This window comes from Sinocyclocheilus rhinocerous, unplaced genomic scaffold, assembly GCF_001515625.1.
Source record: "Sinocyclocheilus rhinocerous isolate Xijiao unplaced genomic scaffold, SAMN03320098_v1.1 scaffold6066, whole genome shotgun sequence".
Taxonomy (NCBI): Eukaryota; Metazoa; Chordata; class Actinopteri; order Cypriniformes; family Cyprinidae; genus Sinocyclocheilus; species Sinocyclocheilus rhinocerous.
The window spans coordinates 34941-61413 of record NW_015631289.1 but is presented as its reverse complement, the minus strand read 5'-3'; the positions used below and the strand labels follow the sequence as shown (position 1 = coordinate 61413).

The 26473-nt window shown below is 36.5% G+C and overlaps 1 protein-coding gene across 3 annotated transcripts in view; it reads left to right on the top strand.

Moving 5' to 3' along the window:
- The first annotated feature begins 1730 nt into the window (after positions 1–1730).
- heatr1 (HEAT repeat containing 1) overlaps positions 1731–26473 on the top strand; it is a 40110-nt gene continuing 15367 nt past the window's right edge. For 2 of the 3 annotated variants that reach the window (XM_016554473.1, XM_016554472.1), the window contains exons 1-31: positions 1731–1808; positions 2401–2542; positions 3964–4180; positions 4332–4473; positions 4575–4676; positions 4761–4907; positions 5629–5840; positions 5970–6100; positions 7621–7720; positions 7831–7935; positions 8038–8155; positions 8499–8606; positions 8732–8827; positions 8937–9019; positions 10830–11041; positions 11613–11734; positions 11989–12183; positions 12483–12651; positions 13344–13492; positions 13791–13983; positions 14175–14347; positions 14480–14635; positions 15039–15281; positions 15819–15950; positions 16072–16175; positions 16250–16396; positions 16506–16624; positions 16895–17016; positions 17094–17222; positions 18728–18958; positions 19115–19244. In XM_016554473.1, the coding sequence (XP_016409959.1) occupies positions 2401–2542; positions 3964–4180; positions 4332–4473; positions 4575–4676; positions 4761–4907; positions 5629–5840; positions 5970–6100; positions 7621–7720; positions 7831–7935; positions 8038–8155; positions 8499–8606; positions 8732–8827; positions 8937–9019; positions 10830–11041; positions 11613–11734; positions 11989–12183; positions 12483–12651; positions 13344–13492; positions 13791–13983; positions 14175–14347; positions 14480–14635; positions 15039–15281; positions 15819–15950; positions 16072–16175; positions 16250–16396; positions 16506–16624; positions 16895–17016; positions 17094–17222; positions 18728–18958; positions 19115–19244 (4429 nt within the window). In that variant the 5' untranslated portion in view covers positions 1731–1808. Of the gene's footprint in view, positions 1809–2400; positions 2543–3963; positions 4181–4331; positions 4474–4574; positions 4677–4760; positions 4908–5628; positions 5841–5969; positions 6101–7620; positions 7721–7830; positions 7936–8037; positions 8156–8498; positions 8607–8731; positions 8828–8936; positions 9020–9133; positions 9146–10829; positions 11042–11612; positions 11735–11988; positions 12184–12482; positions 12652–13343; positions 13493–13790; positions 13984–14174; positions 14348–14479; positions 14636–15038; positions 15282–15818; positions 15951–16071; positions 16176–16249; positions 16397–16505; positions 16625–16894; positions 17017–17093; positions 17223–18727; positions 18959–19114; positions 19245–26473 lie in introns of all 3 variants that reach the window. The other variant, XM_016554471.1, reaches the window with a different exon arrangement.

Sequence of the window (26473 nt, the reverse complement as noted above, 5' to 3'; positions counted from 1 at the left end):
GTTGCTACATTTCTCCACTATATATATATATATATATATATATATATATATATGGATTACGTAATTGGCTAACCAAAATGAAGTACTTGATTAAATACTACACTAAATTACATTTTAAAATATTCGTAATCAGACTGCAATGGCTTTTTTTATTAATTACATCATTAAATATTATTCACACAATACCAATAAATTATAATTAATTGATTCCCTCTAATTCCTCTTTTTCATCTTTTAAATGTTACTTTTTTAAAGTAGTTTACCTCTTATACACACTCAGAAAGTCCAAAATGTTTTGGGGACATTCACACAGAGGTCATTAGTCAGGTGACTACACAGCATTTGACCACTGGATTTACAAAAATCATTTTTAGGTTTAAGAATTGTTTTAACATTGCATAAACTATTTGAAAGATCACTCAGTAGGTTATTTAACCATGTATTACTGTGTCTTTGCAAGGCTTTTGTCTTTCAAACACATTAAAATCCATAAATTCATTTTTTTTTCATGTAGTGCATGTATTCCTGAACTTTTTTTGTCATCTGAACCTTTCACCTAAAATCTTAAGTGCCCCTGAGATTTTAAAATAAATATTTTAATAATTAAGTATCACATTTGCATGTTCACGGTTCTCTGACGTCGCTTAATGGTCACGTGACATGCAAGTAAACCTAGAATATTTAATCTTTTTTAGTAAGTGTTTTATTTTGATTGTTGTTACTTTAAAACTATTTATTTTAATTGTACATTTTTATGATTTAATTCAAACCCACTGCAGTTCATTTATAAACCCCAGTTTGGGAAACCTTGATGTTTAATGTACTTCATGTTGTTAATTACAACAACTGCAATATATTTTCTTACTGTTTGTATTTTTATATCAATATGTTACAAGATTGTCCTACTTAAATTATTTTGATAAATGAAATAGGTCAAAAGTAATCTAAAAGTAATCAAAAAAGTAGTTTGATTATATTACCTAAAATGTGTAATGTAATGGATTACGTTGCTAATGAGAATTTTGTAATTTGGAATCAGTAACGGATTACAATTTGCAAGTAATCTACCCAGCTCTCTCTCTCTCTAGGCGCGTTTCCATTACAGATTTGCGCAAAACTTTGGCGATATTTTATAAATGTCGATAAAAAAGAATTGCGAAATGACGGCGTTTCCATTAACCAATGTTATGCGACTAAAACGTAACCCTCATGCGAGCGTAAAAACTTTTTTGCGATATATGGGAGTTTTTGCGAAATTGACGCGTTTCCATTAGGCGTATTTTCAATTCGCAATTTCAATTTGCGCAATTTGAAGGGTAATGGAAACGCGCCTACTGTCTCTATGAGAAGATGTGCTACCACCATTTGCCACCTTTTAAGAATCATTGTTGAGATAGGTTAATATTGTTATTTTAAAGATGACAGTTGAAACTGTGCGTCAGTTATCTTGGGCAGGAAGGTCAGACTGTCACAATTCCAAAATAATAGCAAAATAAAGATAGTCCTAACATTTGACCATTTTTAAAAACTTATTTCCTATATAAAACTATTAAGATTAAGGTCAAACTATTTGTGTTAAATATGAATGACAATTTAGTACAAAGCTATTATTATAGCTTGCATGGCACGCTCTTTTTGTTGGGTTTTCAAATGTTTTCTGTTCGCGTTCAATTTGCTACAAACCATCCGATGCACTGGGTGGCAGTATAACATCAATTGGTTTATCTGTTACCGAAAGCAGAACAGAGAGGAAAACTGCACTAGCAGACTCACGCACGTGGAAACTGGTGCGATAACTTCAATCAAAGGTATGGGAATATATGTGTTCTTTTAAACGCATAGGCGAAATCAAAACGTTTAATCCTTTATGCGAAAAACTTTTGTCTGTGTTGCCATGTTGGTGTAGAATGTGTTTTCGGCAACCCAAAAGAGTTCCGAACAACATAGCTTATTTAAACTATATGCATACTTTTAAACATCTCCGTCTTTTCCCCTCAGTATAAGGAAGTATAAATATTGGAGTATCAGCATAATGTGGTCCACCACTTATGCGGACTGTATGTATTTCACGAAGTCTGTCAAGTCACGTTTCTCCCAAAAGAAGTCAAAATAAATATTTTCAGACAGGTTGTTACTCATTATTGTATTAGTAATGAAAGAATCTAATAAGGATCACATTGACATTAATGAAAGTTACTAAAAAACTTATAGTTATGACATTTTTGGAAAGGGTAAATATGTTTGATTCTCATGAAAATAATTCACAATGAAAAAAATCCTTCATGGATCTTTCAACTACATTTCTTAATGTAAAATGGCATTTATTGTGTGGTAAAATCTGCACAATGGTTACTTGTATATGAAAACAGAAATTCTCATTTTATTATATTATGTCTATAGATGACATCATTAGCACATCAGTTGAAGCGGCTCGCTCTGCCGCAGAATGACTCTAATCTGCTCAGCCGGAGAGTGGTGGCCTCTGTGCTCTTTGACCCTAAAGATGCTGCCAGCATGGACCGCAGCACCTTCTATGCACTGGGTAAGTCACATGTCTTGCTAGAGCTTTTCCTTCTTTATCCTCCAAAACACACTGCTCTATTGAACTTGTATACTGAGCTCATCGATATGCAGTTACTGACGTTTATATACTTCTGCAGAGCATCTGCTCCTCTGTTATCTAGATGAAACAGGAGATTGTTCCATTGAAAATGCCAAAGATGTCATGCGCAGTCCATAAATGTCTTTTGATTTTGTGCAATTATGTTTGCTTTCTAATAGCCAAATATGTTGCCATTGAAGTGGGTGTATGTACTATAATAAATAGGTTTTTATACAGGAACCGTCTGTGTTCATGCTATCATTTCTGCAGTGTGTGCAGTATTTTATTTGGTGTATGCTCATTTGTGTGCATGGATTACTTGCTTGAATATACAAACATTTAAATATTTTTATGTTCTAGGCAGAATGGCTCATTTATGTTATTCACAATACTTTATGGAAATGGGTTGTTGCTGCTGAGCACTTTGTCACAATTTTTTTCCCATGTTAACAGAAGCATTTCTAATATAGTGACAACAGTTGGGAAGTAAAAAAAAAAATCCATTCAATTTATGATTTATAACAATAAATATGATTTTTAACAATAACACGTATACCTTTTTAAGACAGACCTACCATAACAGACTTTAATGAATCGTATATGCTTTTGATGAAGCCATCTATTTGCATTATTTCAACCTATCTTTAAGATATTCATGTTTAACAGCTGAATTCCTGTTGAAAATTCCAAATTCAAAAGCAAATCACAACAAAAGAGCTTGCAGGGACCACCCACTCACACGAAGCACCGCAAATTACATAATCGACTCGGTCTTGCTATGCTTTTAAAATATTAAAATATTTGTAAATGTGTATTTTGAATGTGTATAAACTAAAATATAAGTTATTGTTTTTGAAGACATAATCAACAACTTTAAATGAAGTTATATAATTCGGTAATGTCATTTGCATTGCTTCATGGGATTGTAGTTTTTTTTTGTCTTTCACTAAAGCTGTTAAGTACACAGTCTTGTATTTTTGCCTTTTTTTGATTTTCAAAAACATGTTTGCGTTGAATGAAATTTTATAATTCACCTTGTTACTGGTTGGTTTGTTTTATTGCTTAAAATGCTATAACAAAGACTGTAAATACAATTAATAAAGAATATGACTAATTTTACTTTTGCAACCCAACTGTTTCTTTCTGGTTAACATTGACATACAATTTTTTTTTTAAAAATAGATAATGTTGAGCTGTTCATAGTTTAGGGTCTTGCAGTCATTTTCACATTGACATTTTTAATTGATTAGCTTTTACCAGAAGATTTACTGTAATCATTCACCTGTATATAATCATTCATTGCAACGAGTATTAATAGTCATCTCGTCTAAATGTCTGCGGTTATTGATCATTCTGAGCAGGCTGCACAGGACTTGAGGAGCTGATGGGTATTGATCCAGCGTTCAGTGAGTTTCAGGAGACTCTGTTTAGTCAAGCCTCTTTGACTTTAGAGCGCAGTGTTCAGACCAAAGAGGTCAACAAGAAACTGGACAAGAGCATCTCACTCTTTCTCACTCGACTGTCACCTTACTTTCTGCTCAAGCCTGCTCTGAAATGCATTGAATGGCTAGTACACAGGTAATCTTAAGTAGATTTGCTGTTGTCTCAGATTGTCTGTGTGAAATTCACTTTATCAGTTTTCAGACTATCATTTTAGATTGTGATAAACTCATACACCTTATATATTGTAGCGTGGAAACAGTCTTCACTGATACAAATTGGATTTCAGATTCCACATTCATCTGTTCAACCAAGACAGCCTGATTGCTTGTGTTCTACCATATCATGAGACTAAAGTGTTTGTGCGAGTGATCCAGCTTTTAAAGATTGAAGATCCAACCCACAAATGGCACTGGTTGCATGGACTTCAGGTAAGCCATAATGTTTCTGATTCTGTCATATATGCAGTTGGTGTAAAGAAAGCTATAGCTTAATTTGGGACTCTTCTAATTGCACTGTGTTTTATCTATAGAAACCTGGTGTTCCCCTGGCCCGAGGAACTCTGCTCACACACTGCTATAAAGATTTAGGCTTCATGGATTTCATTTGTTCTTTAGTCACAGATTCAGTAAAGGTAAGACACTCTGGCTGGGTTTTGTGCAGGTTAAAGTCTGCCAATCCAGTAATGCTGCTAATACTTTATTGAATCATGTTGTAGGCATACTCTGGCTTTGTCCGGGATGGGAACTGTCCGCAGCTGCGTGTGATTTTCTCTTTCTATGCATCCACCATTGTTTCTGCGCTTGATTCAGTGGAGAAGATAACTAACTCTATTATTGCCAAACTGCTTCCGTTTGTACAACTGGTAAGACAATAATTCAGTGACATAATGCAGATGTGGTTAAGTTTATAAATATATGTATACTGGTGTGTTTTAGATGTTTTTGATGGCTCATATATTTGTTACAATGTATAGCTAATTATTCGTGATTTTGCATCAATATAACTTAGATTTTGAGAACATTAAATTCCAATTTAGTTTTATATTCAGGTTGCAGCCATATTCTGAATATGATGTGTGTATGCATAGAGGCATCAGAATATTGATGTATACATTGTTTTGTAGGCATGCCAATCTATAAATACGTTTCCTTTCCCGCTGTTACTTCTCGGCAGATTGAAGATGCTGCCATACTGTATGCTCATTTGTTAGTTTTATTACTACTTTCCACATCTTAAATTTAATTATCCTTCTCAAATTCAAAAATGCCTGACAACACTTCCACAAAATGGCAAGGTTCAGACTCTCTGTTTTGAATGAGGTGTTTAAATGTAACGGATTAAAACAGGCTTATTCCAGGGGTGAAAATTGAAATTTGTGGTATCAGAATATTGTCTTAAACGGAATATGGCAATCAAATATGGTGTTTACACGACTAAAACATGTTGCCAAGATTAAATCAAATATTGCCAAATTCCATTTAATATAAGACTATTGCTCTTCATGTAAACATAGTCAATGACTGTTCCCAGTATATCAATCAGTAAACCTAAATAAGTTTCTGCTTTTTCCTCCCCATAACCAGGGCCTGAAATCTAACCTTTTAGACTATGTGGCTGCCACTTATATGATCGTGTGTCAGATGGCAGTGAAGGTAGTAATGGAGGCTCAGCTGGTGGACTCTCTGACCGTGCAGTTGTGCAAGTGTCTACGTCGAACACCTCAGCTGTCCAGAGAGGGTTTGAGTTGCATTATCATCCTCTTGCAGAATCAGAAAGAAGGTGTAGTAGGTCCAAAGTAAGTTTTATGATTTTACTTGAATTAGTAGTTGTATAAGATGTGTTCCACTACGTCTTATTTAGTACGTTTTCTCTCATATTTTTCTGCATCTAAAATGCTTTATTATCTTGTGCCTTTTCCCATTAGGGCATTTGGGTACCTGTGTGCTATCCCCACTCTGGTGTCCACTCTCCAGAGTATAGCAACAGTCCATGACATCAGTCCCCTTCTGCGTTACCTGCTGCCCCATCTTATGCATTCTGTGATGGCCCAGGATGGTTAGTGTCTATCTGTGAAAATCTATATTCAGTTTAAATGATTTATCTGTGTTCATTGTTTTTGAAAACAGAATATGTGGCCTTGTTACGTTTAATCACAACAATCCAATCAATTACAAATGGACAAAATCAGGTCCCGCTCTACATTTTTTCTCATTTGAGAATCTGTTTCAGTAGTGAACAAAAGACCATTGTAATTTCCTTTTCATGTTGACTTGTTTGCATTAATCTACTACTTATTTAAACTTGCCATTGTGTATGTAAATATTTGTGGATCTTATGATGATTTGCTCCCAATATTCCTCATTTGCATGGAGTAAACTTTGGATAAAGGCATTTACAGATTGGATAAATACAAACCACACCAAAGTGCTTCAAGTAATGAGCTGTGTAAAATCAGACAAGTAGTAGAGTATTGGGAAAAAGTCTTTTCTCATCTCTCATGAAATGCAGAAATCCGTAATTTTACAAAGCTACGAGAATGCTTTTTGTGCGCATTATTTTAACAATGTCCTTGCTACGTTTCTGGACGTTGAATTTGTGTTCCGAACATGAACAAAGTTCTTATGGGTTTGGAATGACATGAGGGTGAGTAATTAATGAAAGAATTTTCATTTTTGGGTGAACTATCCCTTTAACGATTCTTGTAATGGTTGCATAGGAAAACTGGGCATCATGCACTAAATGTTTGAGAATCACACACTTCCAGACATTGAAGTTGTTCCGAACACAAAAAAATCATGCAGAAACATGCACCGCATTATTAGTTGATGCATGAAAAATGAAAACAATAATGGAAAACTATAACCCTAATGTCTTCTAAAATCAACTTGTTCGATATCTTCAGACTGTATGAAATCGTAGTCTGAAGCTAAATATAAGTCTGTGCTCATCATACACTATGCAGTGTTCTGTGAAATCTGTCAACTCTGACTGCTAAAGATTTGATTACTGGCTCTGATTTTCAGCAGATAGTGTTGACGAGGCCAGACATTTACATTTAGTCATTTAGCAGATACTTTTATCCAAAGCGACTTACAAATGAGGACAATGGAAGCAATCAAAATCAACAAAAGAGCAATGATATGCAAGTGCTATAACAAGTCTCAGTTAGCTTAATGCAGTACACGTAGCAAGGTTTTTATAAAATTATATAATAAATAAAAAGAGAACGGATAGAATAGAAAAAGAATAGAGCAAGCTAGTGCTAGAGGCCTTTTGCTTTTGTTAATTGTATAATAAATAAAAAGAAAACAAATAGATTGTTTTGAAAAGCTAGTGTTAGGTTTTTTTTTGTTTTGTTTTGTTTTTGTTGCAAAAAATGGCCAAAAGTCATGTACTGTATTCTAGCTTTTAGTTTAAATGTCACTTCTCTAAACATTGAAAGTAGTTCAATTTCTAATCTGACTCTTATGTAACTCTTTAATACTGGAATCATTCATGCCTAATAACACAGTGGTAATCATAGTAAAATTGCTGTTATCACATGGTTAATTGCTTTATTTATTGTGTCCCTGTAGATGAGCAGCAGAATGAAAGTTTGTCAGACAGGGCTGGACTATTACAGTCCGTGTTTCAGGACCTTCAACTCTCCAGCAACCTGGAGAACACTGCAGCCAAGTATGTGTGGTTTATATGACTGAATCTCTCTTTATCCTGGACATTATGTATGTATGATGATCTGATGATGGGTTCGATTTAGAATCTTCTACAATTATTATTTTGAGCAGGCTGCTTCTTGAGGAGTATGTTTCCTGCAGCAGTGAGCTTCCCTCGGATAGGATTTCAGCTCTTAATCAGAAAATTCAATCTACTGTACGACAGTTTGAATCCAGGCAGGTTCTCTTATGCACTTTAGTGCTATAGTACAGCTCTTAAAAATGTTATTTTATGTGTTTTGTTTCTGGTGTGTATCTTTAAGTGTTTTGTACTCATAGGTATCCATGTGCACTGGATGTGGCATTGGAAAATCATGCCAAAAATGTGTCGTCTGACCATGAAAAAAGCGTGCTTCATCAGTTCATCTCTCTAACTATGAGCTGTGGAAAATATCAAGTAGGTCTATCAGGTCTTTTATTGCTTTAAGCAGCTAGTCTTTGTTTTAAAGGTAACAAATAATCTACAATATTGTACTGTCAGCTGACCTTTATCACAAAATAAATTCTGACAGGATAATCAGAACCTGATGTAAAACTGGAATGAGTGAACATATGAAACTGCCACAGCTGTGTAGTACATCAGTTGCCTGTGTCAACGACTGGAAAAAAATCATTTTGACAGCCCTTGTGCTAATGTAATTTGAGTATTTATTTTAGTTGGGTTTTTGTAGTTGTACTAATTACCATTCACATCTTTCAACCCCCAAAACAAGACTTTAAAATGTTGTTCTTATATGCAGATCCTGCCAGATTCAGACACCTCTCTGATGCTCAGCCTGAATCATCCTCTACCTTCTGTGAGAAATATGGCTGTAGACTACCTAAAGGAGATCCTCACCTCAGAACATGTGTGTATCTTTTGTATTCTCCTTTAATGTTAGCTTACTATTTTCCCCTTTTCATCCATGAGACCCACATTAATGAAGTCATGAGATGCTGGTTGTCCATCTGACTGTATATTTTTATGGAGCAGAATGGCTTTGATGAGGCATTTCTGAAGGATGCATTGCTGGAGAGAATAAAGGATGATGTGCCAGAGATTGTGCTGTCTGCCCTTAAAGCTTTGCAGGTAAAATGACAACGTCATTAATGTAATCTGTTTTGGTGATGTGAACTTCAAACTTGTCCTATTTTTGGTAAAATCTAAATGTTAAACCTATGTTATGGTTTCCTGACAGCTTCACATGGACCTTATGGATGCGGAGGAGACTGTTTCCTGTTTGATTTCACTTCTTCATCGCATCAAACCATCAGCAGACTGGTTAGTTAACTGATGTTATACCTTCTTTATCTCCAGAATGATACAAATGTATTGCTTCTTAAAGGGATAGTTCACCCAAAAATGAAAATTTGATGTTTATCTGCTTACCCCCAGGGCATCCAAGATGTAGGTGACTTTGTTTCTTCAGTAGAAAACAAAGGAAGATTTTTAACTCAAACCGTTGCAGTCTGTCAGTCATATAATGGAAGTGAATGGGAATCACATATATATATATATATATATATATATATATATGTATGTCTACTATACCAGAGCACATACATGCGTTTATTGTTACCAAATTCTGTTTTAGCATGTCTAATCATTTGAATGCATAAAAACAACATAATTTATTCAAATTTATTCTTAAAATAGCCTTTGAAATGTTTTTTTTTTCCTCAGAAATTCTGTGTTGTGTATTTACATTTTTCTTGTTATGAAGTGAAGGCATAATACATTCATTTCATTTATCTTTTAATTATTGAAAATTAAACAAACTTAATTTTTTGGCAAACAAAGGGGATTTACTATTAACAATAAAACATGGAAGAAATGTTGTGTGATTATTCCTTAAATTAAAGTTTTAATAATTTTAGTAGTAGTACTAATAGTATTAGTAGTATTAGTAATTAGTATATTAGTAATATTAGTATTATGTACATTCTACTGAACAATATCTCTGGCACAGTGTCTTTAAGTTAAACAGAACTTTTTTTTTTTGACGGGTTGCTGTGAATACCTTTAAATTTCTGTGTGATATGAGGCTAGTTTTAGTCAAATGAAACGGGTAAAATGCTCATGAAGTGACTCTCCGAGTAGTTTTGGAGATGTTGTTCATGTATTTAGACCCTGAAATCACCGCGAACGTCATGCGCTTCAGTATGTGTGTAGTAAGCGAAACCGCGTGTCTTCGCCATTCATTAACACAGAACATGCATGATTTATATTTAAATAGTCTTTTTGTGGCTTAATATTTACTGATACTAGTCCATATTTAAGTGTAATCAACTACATTTGATTAATTCATTTAAAATTTGACATTCCGTAACATTCCATGACATTATACAGTAAATTCCGTTTTTATGACTGGATTCCGCGATTCTGTCCGCGTTTTCCGCATCGTGGAAATCATAGGGCCCTACCTGTGTGTGTGTGTGTGTGCGCGCGCGTGCGCGAGATATACAGAGAGCAGAGGAGAATTGTAAACGCGCGACCATGTAGAGACAGAAACAACATGCCGTCGTGTAAATAAGATACATAGCCTAAGGCTATTTAGTTTGTTTAATAAAACAACAAGGTATAGACCTGTTCTATAGGAAAGGTAACCTTAAATGACTTCTGTTGTTATCTGGCTCTATATAGAAAATAAAATAAAATTAAATTAACTTGACCTTCAAGTTGCCCCCCCAATATAATGGCAGGGGAAACACTGAAGACATCTTAAAAGGTAGCAGTGGCAGCATGCCTGTTGTGACTTGAAATGCTGCCTAGGTAAACAGCGAAATAAGTTTTGTAATGTATCGTTAAGCCATGCTGCTCTTTTCATCCATGATAATGAAAAATGATAATTAGGGGTGTAAATATTAAGTTATGTGCTTGTTTTACACATCATTAACTCACAAATGCAGCCAAAATATAACATGAACATTTAATTGAAGTCTTTAAAATTGCAAATCATGTGTCCCAATTGGGACATCCACAACAACAACAACAACAAAAAATGTTTGTTTTTTAAATAATGTAGGAATATAAATAATGAATTTTACACATTAAGAAGGAAGCTTAGCTTTATCTGGTTTGTTTTCCGCAGGTGTTCAGTGCTAAAAGAGGCTGTGCAAGTTCTCGATGATCCACATATTACTGAGGGCAACCCAGATCTTAAAGCACAGATTAGTTGGGAGCTTCTGCCCTTCCTGGTGTTGACCAATGCTGCGCCCAAGTGTGTGGAGCTACAGATGGCATCTTGTGTTGCTGAATCCGCTTTGCTGTCCCAGCATCCCCTTACTCATGGTTGGGCCAAAGGTAAACTCTGCTGCTGTTTTACAGTAGAAGGATTTGTTTTAAATAATGGCTAATGTATCATATTGGATATGCAGATTTCTAAGGCCTCTAAATTATCAACATAATCAAAACTTTGCTAAAAAAAATCTGTTGTACACAATTTTGCATGCCTTCTGTCATTTGATATGTAGTTTATAGTTTTTTTCTTATACCTAGTAAAAGGCCTTTTAGTCCACCTCAGGTCGTGGTACATGTGTCTTTTTTCAAATAAAAGTACTCATTAGAATAACTTTTAAAATGATAGTAATATTTCAAGATTAACACTCTTTGGACTGAAGCAACTTAGGGTTGCTTAATTATCAATTATCAATTTCCTACTTATTTCTGAGTATTAAAAAATGTTCTGCGGGAATTGATTTTATCAATTGGTATTTGATTGGATAATTAGGCTTTGATATTACTGGTTAATATTAATTACGCTGCCCATAGTGGCTTGAAATAGTCAGAGAAATAGAACATTATCTGATGATAATTTGATTAAATCAGTACTGATAGATTCCCTGTTGTCTTGATTAATTTTCTTTATTTATAGTGCTGAAGGATGTTCTGGTCAAAACCTCTCCATCAGATGTGCTCGGTGTGGTCAACCAAATGCTCACAACAACTCTGATCAAGAACTTGGCCAACATGGATCATGCAACCAAACGCAGCACTGTAAGTGTCAAACTTCCTGTCCAAGCAAAGGGAATGGTTCACCTAAAAATTAAAATGACTCACCCTCACATCATTCTAACCCTGTATGCATTTGTTTCTTTGAATGTTTATTTTGTCCATACAGTGAACAATTTAATGTTGCATTCTTAAAAACACCTTCCGCCTAAATTCATGTTTGAAACCAACTTATTAATACAAACCAACATTGTCTTTGCTAAGTTCAAACTGTGTTGTCTCATGTGTCAATCTTGCAGCTGCAGAATGTGTGTGATATCCTGAGCCGTCAGGGCAGCAGTGTGCAGGAGAGAGCAGCATTTGTGGTGCTCAGTAATGCACTGCTACAGAGTCTGCAGTCCATGACGGAGAGTCAACACCTCCACACAGCACAGAGTGTGTACAGACTACTGGAACCTTTACTGCTACAGGTCTACACAATCCAACCTGAACAGGTCAGAGCACAAATGCAGAAACTGCTTCTTCTTTCTTTTTTTTTTCATTTCTGTTGTTTAGAAAAAGACTGTATCGTTTGAATTATGAAAAAAAAAAAAAAACATATCAGTACCATGTACTTTCAGCATTGACTGATGCTGATAATTATAGATTACTATTTTTAATATATAGTGATAGTTACTTTTATATTGTGCATTATATTTTCATTTTGTGAATTTTACATTTGACATCTACACTGTTATTTGGTTAAAATTACTCAAAATTGTAATAATTTTTTTATTTCTTTATTGATTGTTAGACTTCTGGTGAGGAGGTAAATGAGTGTCTGCCAGTCTGTGTGATATTGGGTGAGTTTCTGCAGAAAATGATCTCTGGCATCAATGCAGAGAGAGAACAAGGCCTCCTTCTGCTGTCACTCCTGCGGCTTTTCATCACGGCACTCAAATGTCCAGATTCTGCATTTAAAGGTACAGGACTGCTTATTTAGTATTTTAGACACATTTATGTCATTGTTTGTGGCAACTTACATTTTATGTAAACCTCTAAACCATTTAGAGGTTTTATTCTTTTGAAAGAAGTCTCTTATCCTACCTAAGACTGCAAAAATACAGTAAATACAGATTGGATGGATGGATGGATAGATAGATAGATTGATTTGAAAATGTAATTCATTCCTTTGATGGTAAAGCTGCATTTTCAGCAGCCATTTGGTGTTCAATAAGATTTTGTTTTGTTTATTAATAGAAAGATCAACATAGTGGCATTTGAAATATAATTTTTATAAATGTAAAATATATATATATTTTAAGTGTAAAAGTCATACCTGTCAATTTAATGCATCCTTGCTGGATTTATTTTATGAAAAACATGCATTGACCCCAAACTATTGAGTAGTAGTATTCATCTGCATAAATCTCCTTGTAGGCTGTATGTATAAGAAAAACGTGTGTTTAAGGGTAATGACTATGTTTAGAGAGCAGGGCATTTCTATGAATAAAGGCATTCACTTAATTAACTACAAATATTTAATGTTCTCAAAATGGTCAAATGTGGCCCAATTAATTTGCCTGAATAATTCATTATCTAAAAGAGATTTATGGTGCTAAAAATTGCATTACTATGTAATGTAATTTTTAGTTAACAAGATTGTGTTTTTCAGATGAGCCATGGTGGAACCCAGAGAAAATGGACGCCAATACCTGCTGTTACCTGCATCTCATGTTCCGTCTGTTTGACGTTGTGATATCAGGGGCCAGTCAAGGGCCCTTGGCTCCATGCTTCAGGAGCCTAATGCAGCCTCTGTTACAGGTACTGTATTCTCTTCACAGATACTGTTTAACACTGCATTATACTTAATAAGTGGAATACCATGCTGTTGATTTTGAATTTTACTGATGTAGCTGAGGCACATTAGTAGTTTGTATAAATATGCAGTTCTTGAGCATGTTTTTCACTCTTGCCATACTATAATTATGCCAGATACTGTCATTGTGACAGTCAGGAAATGCATGACTGAAGATTTAATTTTAACATTACTAATTCTTTTAAGTAAAATCAATGGCATTGGATAGATGGCTAATTTCTCTCTGGTTGTGTCATTTTGCAGGTTCACCTGAATGAGCCAATAACCCTGTTTAAGTTCCTCTCTCTTTTATGGGGCTACAACAGTAATTTGGGTGATCAGTTGGATTGTCGAGTTAGTGCCATACTGCAAACTCAGGCTCTTTATGTGGGAAAGGCTTTGCTTTGCAGTCAGCCAGTAAAAACCCTCAACCTTCTGGCATCAGGTTCCTCACCAGGTATGTCAATATGGTCTCTCTCACATCTGGTTTTATTTTGGCTCTGTGCACAGCTGTACGGGATGTTGTGTGAGTTGAGTTAGTATATTTGCAAAGATTTAATCATGAATATATTCATAGTTAAAATATTTAGTTACTTTTTAAGAAAATAAATCTGACTCATGTGCAACCCACTGGTTTTGTTTTTGCAGTGGTGCCGTCCTTGCTGATGTGTCTGTGTTCAGGCGTCTGTGAAGTTCGGAGAGCTGCCATTGCTTTGCTCCACTCTCTCTCAGGGGTCGTTTCGTCACCTTATTATCCACTGGTAGAGAACCTCCTCAAATCATCAGAAGAGATCATCGCTGACCCATCATACCTCAGCCAGGTCAGTCAAAGCACAATACAGCATCATAGCTTTGGTAAACAGGATTTTCCATTTTGTGTTGAGTAAGTTCTAAAAGTGTTGGATGCCTAAATCAAAACTGTTTAAGAAATAACTCTTCTGATTTTACCGTAGGCACTGTCCAAGGTGTACGAGGAGGGACTGATATTGAAAGATAAAAAGAAAAAGCTGGCATCAATTGAGCAGCTCCTTCAGTGTGTGCAGTTACCTTGCTGCCCTGCCTACACCTGCAAAACACTGCTGCGAGCACTTCAGGACGTTCATGGAGAGGTACTGTCACTAAACTGATCATTTTAGTTTGCATCACCTCAAGTAGTGTTTAGTTGTTTTGTGTATTATAGAAGTGGTTTGTGCAGTCCATGTGATCAGGTGTTTCATGGTCATGACCATGAAACATACTAAAAAAAGTTCTCAACAGGTGGGAAAATCCATCTTTGCTCTGCAAAGGTGACACATAAGCTGTACAGTATCTGAAGTTCCATTTACATGTATTGACAAAAACTGTTTAATGCTGCTCTGAGGTGGCATGAATGCAATTACAATTGCATGTTATTAGATTTAGGTTCGCCTGAATATTTTTTTCAAAGTCGCACATAGTAATTATCAGTTACTTTTATTTAAGTGTTTGATGCTAGTTTGTCATGCTTTTCTTATGATAATGCCCTTTGTCCAGCCCATTTTGGCCGTTCTTCTGCCTGCTGTGGAGCGACTTCTCGAGCAGTGTGCTCCAGACTCATGCACCTTCCTGCCAGATGAGGCCTACCTCCTGCAGCTCCTGCTTAGCAAGTTCAGTGAGGCATCTGCACCTTTACTGGTCAAAGACCCTCGATGCCTAGAGGTCTTCATTAGGGCATTGGGCACCTCAGCAAAGCCGTACCCTACTATGCCTAGTTTCCAGATTATTGCCCTGGAGCAGGTTGGTGGACATTTAGAAAAAGCTTTATACTCCTAAGAAGCCATTAACTGTGTAACTCTGTAGGACAAAAAAAAAAAGAGTATCTTCTGAAGAGGCATTATCACTTTATATAACGAACCGATTTAGTTCAGGTTTTTAGTCACATTGATAAATTCACAAAAATAGAGCTCATCAAATATGGTTAACAGAAGCTCAAACATACTTGTTTGATGTGCCAAAAAAAACCTTATTGGCTCTTGCAGAAGGTCAAACGTGCTTGCATGACACACAAGAACAATTCATTTTTGTGTGAACTAATCTATTAAGGATCTCAATTTAATTTTTGGACTGACACTTTTGCTTGGAGATTGACAATTGGACATTTTGGTCCATTAAGACTCCACAGTTTAGTTTTGTTTTCACATACTTCATCATTAATGAGTTTGTCGTTTGTCTTAGAATTGTCACTATGAGGTAAAATAATAAAAAAAAAACTGTTGCACCATATGTTCTGTGACGAAAGATGTTTTGTTATAATTTGATTGCATGTTTCCTCAGATCACCAAGCCGTTCTTCACTGCTCTTGGAGATGAAAAGATTCAACAGAAAATTCTTTCGGTTTTATTTGACTTGCTGGTGGGGAACAAAAACCCTGCATGTGCCCAGACTATAAACAGTGTATTTAAAGTGGTATGGAAAATATTCATTTTCTTTTCATATCCATTTTAAATAAAATGATTTAGAAGTAATGTTTTGTGCTTATTTTGCTTATATATCAATAACCCATGTTTGGCTGTGCCCCTTTTTCTAGATTGCTGTGGATGCAGAGCTAGTGGCCAATGAGCTGATGCCTGTAGATAAACAAAAAGTTACTGCTACAGTTCAACAAACACGCAGGAGTAAAATGCAAACAAGGTGAGTTGCTGGCCTTAATTAGTCAACTTCAAATTCCAGTTCTGGAAGATTTAAATTGCAAGCTTTATTCTCAGAAAAACACAAGAATCATCCGGGGTAGTTCCAGAGGAGAATGTTGTCTCTTGGCCAAGAGTTACCCTTATTTTAGAGCTGCTGCAACACAAGAAAAAGTTAAGGAGAGCCCAGTGTCTTGTGCCCGCTCTGTTTAATCTGCTCTCCAGGTATGTTAAGCTTGCATCTACCGCCATGTTTTTACATTTAACGTTACACTGAAATATATCACATAAAAGTATAATGGACTGTGATTGCCGTTTCATTTGTGTGCTGTAGATGTCAGGAGCCTGCCTCAGCTGAACAGGAAAATCTTGAGTACACAAAACAACTTATCCTCAGCTGCCTGCTGAATGTCTGTCAGAAACTGTCTCCTGATGGAGGGCCTATCAGCAAAGGTACCAGAAATCTGGCATGAAATGCCTAAAAAAGGATTAGAAAGGTTATGATTGAGGTCAAATGATTTCATTACTTTGTTTAGCCCTATGCGGATGGTAATACTCTACATGAGGGTGTTAGATAATTTTGCAGACCTTGAGAAATAATTACCATCCAGGTTTTTTGTCACACATATCTACTGCAGTAGATATAAACACAAGCTTTCTCTTGAGTTTCTTTGAATCAGGAAACATTGTTAGGAAGTATTTCATTTGTGTGTGTGTGTATAGATGTGCTGGAGGAGGATAAATTTAACGTGGAGCTGGTAGTGCAGTGTGTCAGGATATCAGACATGCCCCAAACTCACCATAATGCTCTCCTTTTGCTCGGTGCTTTGGCGGGTATCTTTCCTGTAAGTACAATCGTGAAACGCTCACTCACACACATACTTTCAAACACAGCGGTAAATGTCTTTCTCTCTGATTTTAGGAGAAGGTTCTTCACAACATCATGCCCATTTTTACATTCATGGGCTCCAACATCATGCGGCTGGATGACACTTACAGCTTCCAGGTCATCAATAAGACTGTTCAGGCAGTCATCCCTGCTCTTATAAAGGTATGTTTAAAAATATGTTTGTTCTATGTACTGTTTGATATATTTTAAAGCAATAAACCCCAAGAAGCCGTGGTTTACAGTGAATTTATAACAGCTAAGGGGGTTTTAACAATGCCCCTTAGCTGTTATAAATTCACTGTAAACCACGGCTTCACGGGGCTTATTGCTTTTATAAAACGGTTATTCCATATACGTAGTAAGGTTTCACAAAATAGAACAGAGCAAATAAAGTGTAATAATATTAATAAAAACATTATTCTTCCGCCAAACAATGTAGTTCCTCAGAAACGGTTGTGGTTCCAACAGAGTGGTTGCCGAGCAACACACAAATGTAAACGAAAGGTGTATGTTTGTAGAGTAATTTAAAACAGCTTCGAACTTGGCTCAACCAATCAGAATCAAGGACCGGAACTGTCCGTTTTAGAAAGCATTTGAATTGTCTGCTTTCTATAAGAGCTTCAAAGTTTTGAACAAACCTCAAATCTATAGTATTAAACTTCTCCATGTAACTCGTTTGTAGGGGTGTGCAATATGTATGGCAATATCGTAATAGCTGTTTAATGATGTGTGAGCTGACTTTCAGTATGTCACTCACTTTATTAAAAACAAACAAAAACACTTGATTCTAGATATGGTGGTTAAAAAATTACCCTGTATGACTTGTTTTTGCATTTATAACAATATAGTTGATGTCATATGAGCCATTTTCTTGAATATCAGCACTAATGTGGTATTGATTTTATGCATCAGTTAAATAAAGTTAATATTCTGAGGTAGAATTTAGGCACAATATTGTCAACATTGCTCTATATCGAAACAAAATAGTACAATTATAATAATGAAAATAGTCCCAAACAAAACCCTAGCAGAAACGTTGCGTATGTTCAAGAAACACACAGCAGTGATTTAGTGAATGAATCCATGTTTTTAAATTAATCAGGTGAGTCAGTAATTCAATGACTCATTCAAGCAACACACAGCAGTGCCTTGCTGCCACATACTGGCATTTATAATTTCCTATTTAAAGTATTATGTATTATGTCTAATCATTATTGACAAAATCAAATAAAAAATGATTTGTACTACAGACATGATTGATACTTTTTATAGAGATTGTAAGGAGAAATATGCTATTACTGATGTAAGCAATAGGAATTCATTTGATTATTTTTCCTGGTGGATGATAAAATGGATGACTTATACTGAAGGAGGGATCCAAGCCGCATCTAGATACTAAAATATCATAATATTAAGCAGTGCCTGCCTTTGCACCCACCTAGAATACGCTAAAATTTGCATAGAAACACATCAAAGCCGCTTAGAACACCTTGGTAACTACATGGCAATGCCCTTGCAACCAGACACAATGTATTATAGTGGTGGGGAGTTTTACACAGTTTTATACTCATTTTCTTCATAAAATGTGAAAGGTTTATTTTTCTGTTATTTAACAGAAAAAAACTAAACTGTTACAACATTATATTTCGATTCTTGTTTCTCCACAGGCCAATGAGGGTGGAAGTGGCCAGTCTGAGGGGCATATGGAGACTGTGGTATCACATATCGTGCATGTGTTTGTTGATGCCCTGCCTCATGTGCCTGAGCACAGACGCTTACCTATTCTCAGCCAGCTGATGAACACACTGGGGCCGTCTCGCTTCCTCTGGGTCCTGATGCTGCTCCTGTTCAAACAGCATGCCACACAAACTTCTGTCAGTGCAACTGGGGCTGAAAAGGTAAAGAAAGTTTCATGCATGTTTTTTACATTTCTAACTGTATTCATATTTTAGTTTAAGATTGCTGAATAAGCAATGTTCAGAAAAATTTTATGATACACTGGAAACCCCCTGTGTTTAGGTTTTGTAGAAACAGTTGTGTTGTTTGATGTGTAGGAGGCTGTTGTAGAAAGAGATCAGGAATTCTGGATTTCGGTGTGCTGTGAGTTTGAGATAAAGGAGCAGCTGACCTCCATGATCAGAATCTTGCAGTATCTCATGACTCTACCACAGGACAGAGAAGAAGGTAAGAACTGCCCACTTCAGTGAAATGTGTCTGACATTTTTTCCCTTATGTTGACAATATTGTTTTCTTGATTTTAAGTGATCTTCATTTTAAAAAGCCATTATTGATTCTTAAATCCAAAGACCGATCTTTTAGTCTGTGGTTTTCAGTGGATGTGAACTAGGGCTGGACAATAATTCAATATCAATATGTATCGCGATATAATTTTTTTCAATAATGGTGATATGATTTTTAAACACATTTCCGATATTTCGATATACATTACCAGTTTCCCATACATTGATTTATTTGTGCCGTTTGACTTCGTTGAATAAACATGAGCACTGCACGTTTCAAAATCATAACACGGCGCGGGTGTTTTATATGAATCTATCTCTGAAGGGAATTGACTGTCTTCAGAAAAGTTTCGATGGCATTTTCATTTGATCTGATAAAGAAGCGTTCATGAGCGGAGCTGCTTTGATTACAGCCATTACTGGAGAAACCGCTAGTTTTATCACTCTAAAAGCACCTCCTGCTGGCAGAGAATGAGTTTTCATTTTAAATAAGCCCATCTCCAGCAACATTACCAGTTTTTGTTCAATTTTTTTGTTTTCTGCAGCGACTCGGAGCACTTTTCATACCCTTTTTTCTGGCTGAAGCACATTTGTTTCAATCTATAAGAATAATCAGCCTACACTACCAGTCAAAAGTTTTTGAACAGTAAGATTTTTAATGTTGTTGTTGTTTTTTTTTTTAAGAATTCTCTTCTGCTCACCAAGGCTGCATTTATTTGATCCAAAGTACAGCAAAAACAGTAAAATGTTGAAATATTTTTACTATTTAAAATGGCTTTCTATTTGAATAGATTTTAAAATGTAATTTATTCCTGTGATCATACATAGGTAAATTTTCAGCATCATTACTCCAGTCTTCAGTGTCACATGATCCTTCAGAAATCATTCTAATATGCTGATTTGCTGATTATCAATATTTAAAACAGTTGAGTACATTTTTTTTTCAGGATTCTTTGATGAATAGAAAGATCCAAAGATCAGCATTTATCTGAAATAAAAAGCTTTTGTAACATTATACACTATTCCATTCAGTATAATTTTTATTATTTTTTTGGGAAAGAAATTATAGAAAATTATACTTTTATTTAGCAAGGATGCTTAAAATTGATCAAAAGTGATGATAAAGGCATTTATAATGTTACAAAAGATTTCTATTTCAGATAAATAGTGTTCATATCGATATCGGAATTATATCGTATCGACCGAAATTAAGAAATATATCGTGATATCAATTTTGGCCATATCGTCCAGCCCTAATGTGAACAAAACTTCAAGCATTACAGGGCTCTAGACTGCGACAATTTTTTGACAATGTGCGAGTTAAAATTTGATGTGGTCGCATTTGTGTGAGTGCATGGTCTGCACTGCTCCAAAGCGTCTGCTCCATACAGCGCGTTGCAGAGCCGCAGCACATTGTAGCAGGAGATTTCACTGATCACGTGAAGAGAGGTGCTTTCAGTGCAAGCGCTTCAGGTGTAGAGCCTGGTTTATACTTGCCACGTCAGCACGAGCACAAAGGTGATTGCAGCGTGCGGCAAAAATGATGCAAATATTGAGATAACGATGGCAGACGGAGGATTTGGTTTTCAAGCTAAAGTAAAAGACCACTTCTTAAACCAGAGAAGGTGAACATGTTGATATTCTTGTGGGAAAAAAACATGCAACCGACAGCTAGTTTAGTTTTACTTTTTCTTTTTGTTTTAATTTTGAAAATATTTGCTGTTTACCTCATGTTACGCTATGGATATACCACATAAACCACAAATAATACTGCTGATGAAAATAACGGGTTCAATGTTAACCACTTCCGTTCCCATATAACTATAAACTATGATAAAAGTTCATCAGCATGCATTGATTAATCCCATGTTGTAGCAAAAAAAAAAAAATTGCGTGCAACCAGCTGAGAAAGTTAGTCGCAAAAGAGCGACCAGTGGGAAGAATGAGTCTAGAGCCCTGCATTATTTAGCATGCCTGCCATCCAGTAATAACAATAAGCTTTGTGTTTTTTTTAAACTTTTGACAAGAAACAAAGTCTCAGCTTTGAAATGCTCTCACTTTCATCATGAAATTCAAACAATAAATGGTGTTGATACTCTTAAATGTGGCGTGACAGATGGCTGTATCTGCCTCAGTTTAAGCAGCAGCACAGAGCGCACACGAAAAGATTGTCTTCCTATTTACTACTAGTTATAGCATGAAATAAACATGAATTAGCATCAAAGATGTGTTGAATGAACCCCTATAGCTTATTGAAATGTATCATGTCCTATGTAATCACTCAATCAGTGTATCAACCGTGGGAAGACATCAATAAAACGGCAAGCATTGTCACTTAAGATAACATTTACCTCAAGAAACCCTTTCAGTGTCCATAACTCAATTTAGTCAACTAGAAAAAAAAACTTCATAGAGGATTTTGCTAAATATGCACTATATTACATATTTTCACTTAACCTATTAGTGATGTTAAATGCATGTTTAAATATGCATTTGTAAAAAAGAAACACTTGTGGCAGTGCAAAAACTTTGGGCCACAACATCTTTTGGTTTACTTTCGTTTTCACTTTGAGTGATTGGGGCGGAGTTTTCAATTAAAGGCGGAAGGATGGAGGATATAAAGGAGATGTGACGTACCTGAGAAAAATGCGTCATCAGAAAGTTTGCGTGCATGGTTGAGCGTTAATGGACTCCCGTGAGGAGTAGAAATACGGCCGCTATGAGTATTGCTTCCTGTGAGTGATGTTTGAGCTTCGTGGAGTTTGACTAAACTTTAAACTTTAAGCGTGGCGCTTCAAGATCGTCTGTGTTGGTGGGATATTTCAACACAAAGCTTGCCTGTTCATCCTCCTGTCCCGGTGTCTGACGACGACCCGCTACACTCTTCAGCTTCCTTCACGATTGAAAACCTGGTCAGTAGCCTACATGTATGCCGCCGCCATTTCACACATTACTACACACATACCTACTCACATTAGATTCCTATCTGCACATTCTGTGTGCTTTTTATTTTCATAATTATGCAAATGTTACTTTTGCTCTTTAAGACTGTTGTTTGATGTTATTGTTTTCTTAAATATGAACAATTTTTATTTAATGTTCCTTTTTTCTCTCTCTTTCTATGGTCAATTTATGAATGAACGTGGACGTGAAACTGCCACTGTGGAAAATAATAGAATGACGCATTTTCTTCACGTATCTCAATTTCACGTGTGAAGTGAAATAAAGTTTTGAACTGTTTCTTTTTCTTTTTGGATGACCTTTTTCAAACAAGTTTTTTTCTCATGGACATTATGGAATAAATTTCCCTTCTGAATTATTCATTGGACTGTTTTTTTTATTTTTTATTATTGTAACAGGTGGTTTCTTTTTTTGGGCTATCCTGGGTTAATTTAAATTGTCAGGGTTAAAACCTGACTGGCGCCCGAATATTTTCCTTAAATAGAGTTTATTTATGCTAGGGCGGCCACCACCGTTACAGAGTGGCGCCCGAACAGGGACTTGAATTTAAAAAAAAAAACTGGATGTAAAAACTTGAATTTATGAATACTTGAAAACCTGAACATTTATTTTTGTGAATTGTTTTTGTTGGGGAATTATTGAAACCTTATGGTAAATTGTTGAAGGGTCAAGTTTTTTTTTCTTCCCCTTAAAAGAAAACTGTTGTGTTTTTGGAAATTCTGTGGTTTTTTTATTACGGTATTGTAATTTGGAAAAGCTTAAAAGGTTACCAACCATTTGTATAAATTGTATGTGGGTGTTTTGTGAAAAGTGTGGTGCATGAAATTACTGACAAACACAATTACTGATTTACATTTACATTTACTGATTTTCTGCCCAACATTTCTTTCACCCACACAAACACAACATATGGCGACTACCCCTCCTTCCCCATCCACTTTCATAGAAATGGAGTCCCAGATATCTCAACTCCTGTATGGCCACCAGCAGTGCGACCTCTGATGTCACCAGTACCTCCACCTGGTGTCTTTGTAGTAAATAATACCCCTATTCCATTCAGCCCCATGCATCCCCAGAACTTCATCAACGTGACACTCAAATTGACAAACTTTCTATGTGTGTAAAGGAATTGAGAAATGAGACGGAAAAAGGATTCCTGGATCTCAAAAATCAAAGTGACGAGCAACAAAATTTTACACCACAAATTCCCAGCACCGCCATTACTTCAACTCCGCCATCTGTGTCTACTCCAGCAATTCCTTCAACTTCTTCAACCCCTTTTCCTACACCTATAGTAAAAAGTGATCATATTAAATTAACTTTTCCCACTTTTGGTAGACCATCAGACGATGCAGACCCCCTACTGTACTTAACCAAATGTCAGGATTTCTTGGCCCTTCATCCCCTCACTGATATAGATATCCTAGCCACATTCCGTACTGTCCTTCATGGAACTGCTCGGGATTGGTGGGAAGTCAGGCGTTCCAGCATATCTACGTGGAGAGAATTTGAGGCTGCATTTCTTTCTGCATTTTTGTCCGAAGATTATGACGATGAACTGGCTGAACGGGTCAGAACAAAAATCCAGGGTGAGAAAGAACCTATACGAGACTTTGCCTTCTCCTACAGAGCTTTGTGTAAAAGATGGAAGGCAGATCTAACTGAAGGTGAAACTGTGAAGATGATACTTAAGAACATTAAGCCTTACCTTGCCAGCCAATTGCGTAGTCGGGTGAGTACTGTAGAGGAATTAGTCAAGTTAGGACATCAACTAGAAAAAGACTATGAACAACAGCTTCGATATGAAGGTCGAAGGGGCCCTAAGCATTCACCCACATCACCCAGACCCTCATTAAACCAACCTGCTGAGAAAATCCCAGTTCAGTGTTTGAGATGCCGAGGACAGCATCCGCCAGGCAAGTGTCCACACTATATCTCTCCACAGTTACCTCATCAATCATCTGGTCACCAATATACCAGCAGCAAATATCCCTATTCATCACCTCAAACAAGGGGTCAGTCTTCTAACAACTTAGTTACTGCTACAGAAGTGCAGAAGCCTCCAACTAAAAGCAAGAAAGCCTCTACCAAAAAACCTTGTGAGTACTGTAGAGGAATTAGTCAAGTTAGGACATCAACTAGAAAAAGACTATGAACAACAGCTTCGATATGAAGGTCGAAGGGGCCCTAAGCATTCACCCACATCACCCAGACCCTCATTAAACCAACCTGCTGAGAAAATCCCAGTTCAGTGTTTGAGATGCCGAGGACAGCATCCGCCAGGCAAGTGTCCACACTATATCCCTCCACAGTTACCTCATCAATCATCTGGTCACCAATATACCAGCTGCAAATATCCCTATTCATCACCTCAAACAAGGGGTCAGTCTTCTAACAACTTAGTTACTGCTACAGAAGTGCAGAAGCCTCCAACTAAAAGCAAGAAAGCCTCTACCTCCAAAAAAACCTTAATGCACCGATGACCGTACCTCAGCAGTTGGTTGTTCCTGTTAGTATTGCTGTATGGACTGGAAAAGCCATTGTTGATACTGGTGCAAGTTATACACTTATTCATGAAAGTCTCATGAGACAACTCTCATCACCAGATCAGCTCCATCCATGGTCCAGTGGTCCTCTCTACCTAGCAAATGGAGAAGCAGAGATTCCATTAGGCTGGATGAATACCACTATACAACTCCACGAACAAGATTTCACTATACCTGTTGCTGTTTTATCATCGCAAGCCCTCGCTTATGCTGTAGTCCTAGGGTTGGACTTTATTTTCTTTAGTGGGATGCAGCTTAATGTCACGGATCAAAAATATTCTTTCAAGTTTGCCCCTGCAAAAGAGTACCCCTTTCAACCAGGTAATGCCAGTGTGCCAATTGTGACCCCACAATCTGAATACCTGCAACAGTCTGTCCTTGTTGAGTTCTATTCTCCCTCCAACCCCTCAACTGTTAATTCCACAACCTGACAGTATGGACGAAAAAATGTTAATCGAAAATGCAGTGAATGAAGCTCATTTACCTCCAGATGGTAAACAACAGTTGCTCCACATCCTGAAAAGCAACCCTTGGGTATGTACTCTCCGGACTGGACGCACTGATGTTCTGCAGCATCACATTTATACCACTTGTCAGGTACCCATTAAGCAAAAACCATACCGCTTGTCGTCGACATCATGGGTCCACTACCAAGAAGTACAAACCAAAATGAGTACCTGCTTGTTTTTGTTGATTTTTATTCTCGCTGGGTTGAGTTGTTCCCCATGCGTAAATCCAATGCCCAGAATGTTGTCTCTATCTTCAAAAAAGAAATCCTGACTCGATGGGGGGTACCAGATTTTCTCCTCTCAGACAGGGGAGTTCAGTTTGTCACAGCTATGTTAAGAGAATCCAGCAGAACTCCAGCTAGGCAGAAAACTCCAAGGTCCAATGGATAAAGTGCTTCATGGCCTCAATCTGACTCCAGACACTGCTTCCTACGATGAGGTCCATCATCTTCATCACTTACAAACCCAAGCCAAAGAAAACAGTAAGAAAGCCAAATTGAGACAACTGAGAAATTACAACAAAAAGAGGAGAGATTTAACATTCAAAAGCAAGGATCGTGTATGGTTACGTAACTTCTCACAGTCTAGTGCACAACATTCATTTTAGTGCAAAACTAGCACCGAAGTGGAAGGGACCTTACCGTATTCTGAAGCAGCTGGGTCCTCTGAACTATGAAATAGCCCTGGAAGACACTGGAGAAGATGTCTGTACAGCTCATGTCTGTAATTTAAAAATGTGCTTTCCAATGGCTGAAGAATTGGAATTCCAGGAAAGCAAAAACACTGTGAGCTATTTCATGGGTTGTTTTCTTCCTGGGGGGAGAGTGTGGCAATGCGGGAAATCCGTGCCACAGAAATTGTTTACTTTTACTTTGCGTGATTGGGGTGGAGTTTTCAATTAACGGCGGAAGGATGGAGGATATAAAGGAGATGTGACGTACCTGAAAAAAACGCATGATCAGAAAGTTTGCGTGCAAGGTTTGCAGGTGCATGGTTGAGAATTAATGGATTCCCGTGAGGAGTAGAAATATGACCGATAAATATTGTTTCGTTTTTTGACTCCGTATTACTTGAATATTACTGTAAATGTAAATTCTGAATATAATGTTACAAAAGATTTCTATTTCAAATAAATGTTTTTTATTCATCAAAGGCTC